We start from the raw sequence: 11,199 nt of genomic DNA, 5'->3' as shown, positions 1-11,199 counted from the left end.
TAAAAAAAAAAAAAAAAAGCCTTTTGCGAAACAAAAACATTTTGCTTCTGGATCCGCTTATAGTATCCAAACAAACTATCAGTCATATAATTTGTTGTTAAAAATGGGAAACAAGTGAATTTAAGTGTACAAATGCAAAATACACCTATTCGTATTTTTGTTTATGTGTAAGACACACTAACTATATGAGATTATGGGTCACGAAAATTTTATTTGACATACATTTACAAGTTCTTTTTAGGGATATTATTATCAAAAGCATCTACTCATTCATGACTGTGAGATGTTATTTTATGTATTTTTTTATTCTATAACAAAAATAGTTGAGATATGAGATGAAACTAATCGTGAATAACTTTAATTGGAAAATCGCTGATACGATCTTTCTTTCCTTTCGATTAATTTGAACCCTGTTTTCCTTCCCCCAAAATAAAAGCTATAAGGAGGATCAATAAACTCAACTTAAAATTCATTGATTTATTATTCCTCATGACCATATTATTTGAGAATTGCGATGTATCTTTTTCGATTTATGTTGTATCGAGTGGTGTTTGCAATTTTGGATGATGTCAATTCTTGATTATGGGTCAGGATAATTTTACTTGACATGTAATAATAAATCCTTTCTGGAGATATTTTATTATCATAGCGCCATATTAATTTGATCTAAGAAGGCTATGAGAAAAAGAGTTATGTCCGCAAAGGATATCCTTGATGAGTCTGATTACTATCAGATATCTTTTATTTGCTCATTTTCTTTGTTTTCTAAAACAAAAATAGTCAACCAAGCCGGCATGGGTTTTAGCGGAAAACAATATTATCATGCAAACAAGAGTTTTAGTTTTCTTTAGGAGATCAAACAAGAATTTGATGAACACAAAAATTTGTAGTATTATTTTAAGAGTAACTCAAAACATCATCTCTCTCTTAATTGAAAATTATGGTATTGGCAATTTGGATGGTGTTAATACCTGATTTCTATTAATGAGAGAAAAAGAGTTTCATTGGTGCTCAATTTTCATCTCAAAATTCCTCAAACATTGACGAGAATCAGTAATTATCATAGTTTGTTTCACTCATAGGAAATTACATATCAGACTCATTTTGTATATTTCTCTTGCCAGATCCTCTTGACGGGCACCAATGGAAGAGGAGAGGCTCCTTTCGTATATCTGACACTTTCTTTTACTATCCAAAATGTGCTGTCTCACAATCCTCTCATGCATAAACATGACTATATATTTGAAAAGAACTCGAGTAGATGGCTAGAACACAAAAAAAAGAATGTCGAGAAACTTTTACCCCACAAATGGTTTCATTATAATTACATGTCAAAATATAGTTACTGAAGTTTTTGTAACCAATATGGTTGGTGTATCCTTAAACATAATCTGTATGATTTGTCGTATTGTCCTCTTGTATGAAAATTTGCATTCAACTTAATCATTTACAAACATAATTAGTTGTTTGTTTCTCATTATCAGCAGGAAATTAACTTACCGTTTTGACTCATACCTGCAAAAACATTGAGGTGCGTGTACAAGTGTACACTGTATCAAAATATTTCTCGTGTTTGTTAGTGTTCACTCCGGTTGATTCTCTTTATATACAGAGAAAAAAAATAGATGGACAAAGATAGTTTGTAAGCCGCGATCAGATGCTTTCCTCGTAATTAATAGAACTACCCCAAATGCACTTGGCCTTCTCTTACCAAGCTGTCCGTACTTCGTTACTAATCTCGAACATTATTCTGTGGTTGGGCTTTGGCGAAAACAAATCAGACATTATTTGCCTCACCAACCAAAGCCCAGTTTGGTTTTGGAGAACACTGTATACTCAAAGTTTTGTCATTTTCTCATTGTACTGTCTTTTCAAGACACTATCTATCATTTGGACGAATTTAGCTAGATATCAACATTCAACGGCTAGAAAGGAAATCCATGGAGTTATTGCCCATGTTAGAAATTTGAAACTCTGGCGTTGTTAATGCTTCTACACCTTTACTGCTCCTCCAAGAAATTATGCATCCACATTAAGTTTGTCATGTCAAAAACTTACAACTTAGTTGTTACCAACTACATACATTAAGTCATATAATTGTTTTCTGTTAAAAATAGGAAAATTTACTGGAAAAGGAATATATACCGGTTCATATATTTATTATGTTTTAGGACACACTGCCTATATGAGTCACAAAAACTTCACTTGTCATGTGATCCATTTGATTTTGGCAAAATTTTGTCGAACTTTATTTGTGTCTAGCCATCTAATTAATCTTACTTGCCAGATATATATCATCTTCTTCATTTGACATTTGACAAGGTTGCGAGAAAAATAGTTCAATCCAGCCAAAAATAAGTAAGTAAAGTATCAGTTATCGCACAGTACTACACTTAAGATGTCTTTTATATGTTTTTCTAATCTAAATTGAAAACAATTGCGATGTCCGAGGAAACTAAGAAGACATGAGTATTCAAGTAAAATCATATCTTTAAAGAATTATGAGGTTCTTACCATTGGTATTCTTTCTGATTTATTTTGAAAAATAGAATTAGAGGTTCCTAGTACCCAGCGGTTAAGATTGCACCAAGAGAGACTTCTCATTTATGGTTTTTGAAAATGAGGGATGCCTCGCTAGATTTTACTTGTATGCTAAAAAATAAAGAAAAAGGAATCCTTCATCCTCCTTTTATATTGATTGTTATGGACGATTACAATGGTATAGGTTTTTGTTTCATTTAACTCCAATTCTTCCAAGTTTTCAATGGTATAAGTATATAAGGAATCAATTATGAATCTATTTAATCTACTCGGCTCTCAACTAACTATTAAATCAAACTGTTCATTTCTAGAAAAGAAACTCAATATGTGTGCAACAATTTAATGTATTTCTCAAGCTTTACTTCATATTGTTGCTACTATAACAATAAAACACTTAAAGAAAAATGTTAGAAGAAAAATGAGAAATTTCTGGAAGGTAAATAAACACTCAAATGGACAGCACACAGAAGACAGAGTCACGTGTTCAACACGCTGTCCTTAACACGATAGTTGACCGGTACGCCTCAACAATGAGTGATGCTTATACCCTGTGGTCAAGTCGTATCCAGGATAAAACTGCCCGTTGCAAGCACTGTTAGCACTACAGTACTTGCTCACTCTTACGACCTCAACAACAATTGCGCACATAATGAAAACAGAGGACCACACAGGAGGAGAAGACGAAAAGAAGAAGATAGTAGCTCTTCTGGACACAAGTTGAAATGAAAAATGTGATCGGTTTATATAGGGTAGAAGTGAGAGAGGTCTCATTAACGCGCATTAAATCAATTAGAATTAATTCCAAACGGTTTAAAACGTTCATGCATCACATAATATCGATTTAAAACATTCATGCATCATAATGTCGATCTAAAACGTTCATGCATCATAATGTTGATATAAAACGTTCATGCATCATAATGTTGATGTAACGTTCATGCATAAACATAATGTCGCCCAAAGATTTATTTTGTTTGAAATCTTTTAAGTATTAATTCAAAAATTCAAAAGAAGTTTTGCCAAAAATGATAAGTCTTGACCCACACCCACACCCGAGCACGGCGGCGGCATGCGTTTCGCGCGTGTGATTGCACCAACTAGCCCATTGCCTAAGTCCTCTCCCTCGCACAAAAGTGCTAATGACCCAAGGGCCACTCTAATATCAAAAAATTCAATACTTATGGAGAGGTATCATCTTTAGTTTTCCCTATGTGGGACTAAAGGTTCATTCACAAATAGTGAAAATGAGCTAGTGTCCTTAGTGACCAATAGATCCTAAGTTCCAATCCCACCAAGACCAAAAAGCCAAACTATTGTATAAATTCATTTTCTCTAACACATAGTATGGTCAAATCAAAGCCGAAACTAGGATAAGACCGGGCATAACCAAGGAAAGGTAATTGTACCAACTTACCCATACCTTATTTCCCATAAACACGTATCTAGAGATGATAAGTTTCACAAAAATTTAATTTTTTTGTTTGTAGAAGTCATTCTGAAGTTGTGCTCCCAAACTAACTTCCAATTTTTTGTTTCCAAAGTCGAAATGTAACTTCTTAAGTGGTACACGAACACCCTCTTAGAGCTTCCACAGTCATGAAACTGGCCAAATACCATACCAGATCTGATAACAGACTATAATTTAGTCAGGCACAATATAAATAACGTCATAGTTCATGCATTAATAAAAGTATCGTGTGATTTTTGGGTCCATACTCAGACACTTCTTCTAGTCACGCCCATACTCAGACGTTACTTCTTCAAACGCTTACTCCTAGACGCTGCTTCAACTTATGCCTAACTCTAGACGCTCACTATACTACCGTCCCACTACGTATGTGTATAGTCTGGGTCGACAACTACTTGCAGTCTCAAACTTAAAAACCCAGACTAAATCCTGTTCACTCCGTCCCATTGTGATTCAATCCCAAACCATATTTGGGTATAGTCCATTGTTTTGGTCGTGACTGTGGACATTTTTATAATTTATTTGGAAACTACTTAATAAGCTGCTTTTTAACTTCTGGAAGCAAAAAAATCATAAGTTAGGTCGGGAATAATATTTGAAAATGACTTCCATAAGCTAAAAAGTTAACTTTTTGTGAAGCAGATTTTTTTCTCTTATGACTTTTGGGATTAACTTATGCTTCTGGTATCCAAGCTACCCATTAATCTTAGTGTTAGTACCAAAAATTACTTATAGGCACAAAACACGATTGATTTGATGATGATGATTATGATGTGAAATTAGGATTATAAAACGAATAAAACTTGAGTAAAGGAGACAAAAAATTTAACGTGGTTCGACGAGTTATGCCTACATCCACGGATGAATCCCCGTAAGGAAAAATAATTTATTGATTTTGATAATACACAGATTTTCTTGGGGTTAACTAACATAGAAATTTGTCTCCCCTTAGGATTTGGGATACATGTATTTATATAATTGTACAAACTTGTGTATCAAGTATCTACGAAGCAAGACGTGTCGAAACTTCTGGAACCTCCTTTTGGGTTAACGTGATTGACTTGCGGTCATTCTGTCTATTTTATAGACAATACAAACACTTGGCTCTGACGCTACATGTGACCATATCTCAGGAAGTAAATTCATTTTTAGTGAGCTTATGTTCGGAAGTATTGCAGCCAATCTCAGTTGAGATAGCCGAGATTTCACCAAACATCTTGGTTTCAGTGTATGGTTGAGACAAGTTTTTTGATCTCGGCGAGATGAAATTTGGCCGAAAAACTCACTGAGAGGGCCGAGATTCCACCAAGAAGTGGCAGAAATCTCGCCGAGACAATTTTTACATGTGATAGTTTTGTATTAAAATTTAATTTTTAACCCTAGAAAAGTTTTTTGTCTTTTTTTACCTTTCTTATAAATTGGTGTTGCTTCTTTGGCATACATATTTTGTGTATAAAACTAGGAAAAAAAATTTTCAAAATTTCACAGTTATTGGGGTGTCCGGAAATTCTTGTTCGAAAATAAATCATGCACCACAAAGACCTAGGCCTGCTTCAAAAAAAAAAAAGAAAAGAAAAAGACCTAGGCCAGGGTCGGTCGCTTTTCTGCGCTTTATTGCCGTAGGCCCGTAGTTGAGCATGAGAGGCTGAGACGATCTACATTGGTGGGAGTGGTTGGGTACCATAAAGAGTCGGTCACATCACATCTTCTTAGGACTGGAGACAAGAAGGAATAAGATCATTAAATCTAGGGTAATTCCGGAATAAAATTGTGTTCGCTCATATTCTTCACATCATCGAATCAAAATCATTCAACATTCAAAGGAAAGTAGGAAACATTTTTCTCAGACCTCTCTTTCTTCTTCCTCTTCTCTGGCTTCGCCCATTCTGATTTCTGTATCGCTCTCGGTATGAAAATCTCCCCTCTCTCTATATATTTATCTGTGTAATATATTCTTCTATGATTCCAGAATTTTCCAGCTTTCGTCTGACTTCTTTTGGTCAATCTATTTAGACCTAAATCAATTTTTTGGTGTGATTTTCCTATAATCTGAGTTATTATAACATGGATATTTGATCAAATTTTGTTGGTAAGTAGATTTGTGGAAATTTTCGCCTTAGAAATATTACTCATTAATAAAGTTATTTGTTTCTCTCTGCAATGTGGAAAAAGCTAAATAGGGTATTAGAAAATTTTGACCAGATGATGTTATGTTTGTATCTGGCTCTTGATTTTACAAATTCATGGGTGTTCTTTTCGTGTTGTCTATGAGTTATTCTACAAAATGTCTGAATGAATGTGGAGAAATGCCTTTGTGGCTCATTATCAAAGACCTAGACATTTGTAAGAGATGAATTTGATATTTTGGACCATAATTTTGTTTCTTATAGAACTTGGATTGTGTTTTTGGGTGTATATTTCGGGTTCCAAATGGACAATAATGTGTAAAATTGGTAAAGCTACTGTCTGTGTTGAAGAATGGAGATGCAAAGTTTGTTGTTTCGAGTTTAGGTTTATTAATCTGGGAGATTGTGATAGAGATTTTGTCGCTAAACAACTCTACGTCAAACTTGTTTCAACTTACTTGCATACTTGCAGCTGCAATTTTTTTGCATGTATGAATGACTAACTGGTGTAATTCTTGTCTTTTTTGTCAACTTAGGTGTCTTTTGGAATATCTTGGTGTAGTTAGGGCGTCCACGAAGAATTGAATTTAATCTAATGAGGTAAATCTTGTCGCCTTCTTTTTGTATGTTATCTTTTTACGTTGTGTATGCTTTCCATTATATGCTCATATATAGAATGTTTAGCTTGGTGGATAACTATGTGATGAAAGTCCTATACCCTTTTTACCCGGGGTGCTTTTCTTTCAGACTAGATGAAAAAACTAAAACTGTTCGAAGATCATATTCTAGATATCCTTTTTGGATGGGGCCTATATCTGTAGACTGTAGTGCCAATTCAGTGATACCCACGTCCTACAATATGTCATTATCTAATCATGTAGACACCCTTTTCCCTTGTGATTTTGTCCCACGTAATCAAACACTAAATGAAGGAATTGTCAAACTTATCTTTTTTTTTCTTCACATTGTGGAGTCTTACCAAGCTAGAAGTCATCTCGACTGAGATGTTGAGCATATCACTTACATGGTCCATTGCGCCAACCACTTCAACCAGGGCGTAATGAAAGGCCCATCTTTGAAGTAGACCTTTTGATGGTATAAAATTGATACCTATTGAACCGTATGGTAGCAAGCTTTTACTTCTTGCATTTTTTTTTGTCTTCTTCATTTTGTTGGTTTAAAGATCATTTTGTGTGAGCATTTCTACCAAGCATGTATGATACACTGTTATTTTATGTACAGTTAAAATATGACTGAAAACGTTTGGGCATTCGAGTATTGGTTTCATGATACCTGCATATAATTGTAAACTTGCTGTATCTCCTCTTGGAGACTGACAATAGGCTTCCCAAGCCTCTATATCATCTTATGGCAAACTAAAGCAAATCAAACTTGTCTCTCCTTTGGGATCAGGGGGCGTGTGAGATGGGATGAGGCTAACTTGGGGGAAATCGAGGCCAATAAACCAGTGAGGCAAAAAATCACTGAACCTAAGACTCCGTACCACCCCATGCTTGAGGAAGACGGTATGTTGTTGATGTATTTTGTTTTCAGCTAATAATATTCTTCCTCAGAAACATATTACGAAGTATTGTTGATCAGTTGTAACTCTTTTGGTATCAATTAATGTGCAGGTTCTATGTCTCCTGTTAATAATTTCGATGAGTGCATGGATAGAGCTGAACATGCAGAAGCTATACGAACTGCATTAACTGATGTTGCTTCGTCAAGTAGAAGCGGCAAACGATCTGGAGGTTGGACATCATCTGAAGATGAGGCAGATAACATGGACGAAGATGGTGATGATGAAGGTGCTTTGGCTTTACTAAATATAATATATGCAACTTTTCTTTATGTTAGTCCTAGGTGAATGTTTTCTGGAAGAGTTCTTTTATGTAGATAGCACCTGGAATGACCCAATGGTTTAAGATAGCACTTGGAATTGACCCAATAGTTTGACGGTGATTTAGATTGTCCTCACGTACGTTTACATGGTAAGTTGAGAAGGCTAGTATTTGTAGAACACGATGATGTGGTGAATAGGATCTATTAGATGGACATGATATCTTCACCAAAACCTATCTCCTTTTGAAATGAGAAACCTAAAACATATTTTCTTGCAATTAGGGTGTTTTTGTCTTTACAGCGTATTTATGCAGTAGTTGTCAAATGCTTGCAACCTTCTGATAAGTTATTACTTTGAAGTGTTGAACATCACATTAAACTTATTTTACCACTTGGTGTGGTCCGAACTGATCCATTCGTTTGGTCAAATATTGACTTTTCCCTAGATCTTTAAACCATTTTCATGATTCTGCCCATGTGGAAACATTTTATATCTTAGATCTTGAAACCATCAATCCGTTGGTCAAATATTGACTTTTCCTAGATCTTAAAAATCATTTTCAAGATTCTGCACATGTGCAAACATTCTGCATCCTAGATCTTGAAACCAACTGGGCAATTCTACACATGAACTCATTTGGAATGTTTCTTTATCAAATGAACCGTATGTTTGTTGCTTGTACTATTTTTTACTCAACTTATCTTTTACCTTGTGTAATACTGTCTGATACTCCCTCCGTCCCACTATTAAGTGACCTAGTTGAAGTTTGCACAAATTTTAAGGCAAGCAAGGAAAAAGAGATTTTTAAGCATTTTTTACAATTATATCCTTATGGATAATAATTAATGAATTTTTGAAATGATTTATCTCTCAAACTACACCACGGATGTTCGCAAACTTTATACCATTGAAAAGCATTTTAAAACACCTACGTAACGAATATAAACATGCCTATCAAATTATGCATATTTCTTATATTTCTTATGATCAATTAAAAGGGTAATTTTAGAAATATCTCCTTGTTTAGTGATATAGGTCACTTAATGATGGGACAAAATTAAAAACCAAATAGGTCACTTAATGGTGGGACGGAGGGAGTATTCCATAGTTTTATTAGGATTACATGGTATAGGTTGAATCGAACATAGGTCACCTTTAACACTATTCTCTGTTTCATCTTGTATCTTGAGGTCATCAGGTCCTGAAACAGATAGAAAGAAACATTTTAGGGAGCACAGGAAAAAGCACTATAGGTCACCTTTAACACTATTCTCTGTTTCATCTTGTATCTTGAGGTCATCAGGTCCTGAAACAGATAGAAAGAAACATTTTAGGGAGCACAGGAAAAAGCACTATGATGAGTATCGCAAAGTGAAGGAACTTCAACGTACAGGTTCCTTTGACGAAGATGAAGTCGAGGGAGATGGCGAAGATAAGGGTAAGGATGTGAAATCTGATTCATCATCATCATTAGCCGGTGGTGTGAAAGCTATAGACATCGATGAAGATAGTAAAAAAGATTTACCTGAACAGCCTCAGTAAAACACAGAGCTGTTTTCTACTAGTAGGAAAACAAAACTGACACCAAACCCTGTTTATGGAAAATTACAAGAAAAAAATTCTGTGGATAAACCAGTTAAACTTTTGAATCTTTGATTATGTTGTCTTTTGTATGCTAATGTATGTACTTTTGGGCCAGTAATGGCTTACTGCAAAATGTTTTCAAGATAAAATTTAATTTCTAGTCTTTCTGAATTTGACAGTACTGTGATTTGTGACTTCGCGAATTGTGGAAAACATGTAGAGAACCAACTGTTCTGCTTTCAATGCACATCAAATTCAATTACAAGTTAAGATGAATAGTACAACTGAAAATTTCAGCTCTACATTAGACTACTGTTACAACATTAGGGCAATTACCCATAATCAGTCTCAAAGAATGACATCTTCAAAGTAAGTCGATGGGATTTCTGAGGGAGAAATCAACAATGCAACACACTTGAACTTGTGTTGTTTATACTTATCCCTTACTGCAACCAAAGATCCCCATTTCTTATTCAACTGCAACTCATGAATAGCTAAAACACAATCCTTGAGATCAAATGAGCCATAGCCGGAATAAGTTTGCAGAGCTGAATTCCAAGGATGGATCTTAGGTTGCATTGTGAATTTCGAAAGAAAAACAACCGAAGCGGCGACCATAGACGGCAAGAACTTGATACAACCATAATCCAGTAAACTCAATTCTGCAAGATAATAACCCAAGAACTTCAACTTCAAATTCACAGCAAATACACATTCCTCCTCTTGCACCGAAACCCGAGTAATCAATCTCCTCAAAAATGTCTTAATTGTAGGATTCCCCATTTCAAAATTCAACAATCTAAGTATTTCCCTTTCCATCTTCAACATTTCATCCTTAGTAATACCAGCATTATTCGTTATACAACTAAACTCTTCCATACTAGGATGATCAATTTCCTCGTACTTCGCCGCGACAAACATACACGAAAGACCAAGTAATTCAAGTCTTTGTCGATGAACAGATTTCAAAGAAAGAAATCTATCAATGTAAGAGACAGTAAGATAAAGTGTATCTTCCACAAATTCATATACTTGCGCTATTTTCACCAACCTATCTACCAAAATCGCTCGCATTTGAATTGTTATATCTTCTTGAATTCTCTCCATATAATCATACATTGGCCTTCTCTTATCTTCAGCCTAATCAATAAATAAAACCCAATTCAACCTAATTAATAAACATCAACTAAAAACATAATTAAGCTAATTAAATCTCAAAATTCATCAAGATCTATTCATATACCTCCATGAAATGAACATATTTATCGATATCAGTCGCGTAAACAGCTTCAATTTCCTCTTCTAATTTCCTTTTCTCATCCTTCACTTTCCGCTTCTTCAATACGATCTTGTTCTTGGCTTTCTCAACAACTACATTGACTGATTTCACCGTCGGTAAGCAGTTTGTTATCTCTCCCAGAGCGGCTCGTTTCTTCGACGACGCCGGGACTTGCGTACACTGATCTGACGTAACTGCTCGTCTCTTCTTCGATGTACCTCCGGAAATGAACACAATGTTCTCCTCCTGAGCTGATTTCATGGTTTTTTTTAGGGTTCAGTTTTTGGCAGTGAGAGAGAGAGGGGAAGTTAGCTGCTGCTGCTAACTAATCTTCTTCTTCACTTGTCTCAAAGAG

General features: G+C 35.0%; 2 protein-coding genes across 3 annotated transcripts; one reads left to right on the top strand and one right to left on the bottom strand.

The window, feature by feature from the left end:
- Window positions 1-5,772: 5,772 nt before the first annotated feature.
- Window positions 5,773-9,736, top strand: LOC113274875 (protein phosphatase inhibitor 2-like). Of its 2 annotated transcripts, none has more exons than XM_026524288.1 (5): window positions 5,773-5,916; window positions 6,672-6,735; window positions 7,549-7,661; window positions 7,770-7,946; window positions 9,180-9,736. In XM_026524288.1, exons 2-5 carry the CDS (start codon window positions 6,731-6,733, stop codon window positions 9,521-9,523), a joined length of 639 nt encoding a protein of 212 aa, XP_026380073.1. In that variant the 5' UTR covers window positions 5,773-5,916; window positions 6,672-6,730; the 3' UTR covers window positions 9,524-9,736. The 2 variants fall into 2 exon arrangements, with proteins under 2 accessions (XP_026380073.1, XP_026380074.1); XM_026524289.1 differs by having other exon boundaries at window positions 5,775-5,916; window positions 9,285-9,736.
- Window positions 9,737-9,804: 68 nt separating this feature from the next.
- Window positions 9,805-11,199, bottom strand: LOC113274874 (cyclin-A3-1-like). Its single transcript, XM_026524287.1, has 2 exons — window positions 10,809-11,199; window positions 9,805-10,705 (listed from the first exon to the last, which is right to left on the bottom strand). Exons 1-2 carry the CDS (start codon window positions 11,103-11,105, stop codon window positions 9,914-9,916), a joined length of 1,089 nt encoding a protein of 362 aa, XP_026380072.1. The 5' UTR covers window positions 11,106-11,199; the 3' UTR covers window positions 9,805-9,913.

This window comes from Papaver somniferum, chromosome 4, assembly GCF_003573695.1.
Source record: "Papaver somniferum cultivar HN1 chromosome 4, ASM357369v1, whole genome shotgun sequence".
In the NCBI taxonomy this organism is placed as follows: domain Eukaryota; kingdom Viridiplantae; phylum Streptophyta; class Magnoliopsida; order Ranunculales; family Papaveraceae; genus Papaver; species Papaver somniferum.
This window is presented reverse-complemented; position numbering and strand designations above follow the sequence as displayed.

Coding starts and splice junctions, on each gene's coding strand:
- LOC113274875 (XM_026524288.1), top strand. Junction 7,662..7,769: donor CCCCATGCTTGAGGAAGACG/GTATGTTGTTGA, acceptor ATTAATGTGCAG/GTTCTATGTCTCCTGTTAAT. Junction 7,947..9,179: donor CGAAGATGGTGATGATGAAG/GTGCTTTGGCTT, acceptor TGAGGTCATCAG/GTCCTGAAACAGATAGAAAG.
- LOC113274874 (XM_026524287.1), bottom strand. CDS start 11,105: ATGAAATCAGCTCAGGAGGAGAACATTGTGTTCATTTCCGGAGGTACA. Junction 10,706..10,808: donor AATATGTTCATTTCATGGAG/GTATATGAATAG, acceptor TTTATTGATTAG/GCTGAAGATAAGAGAAGGCC.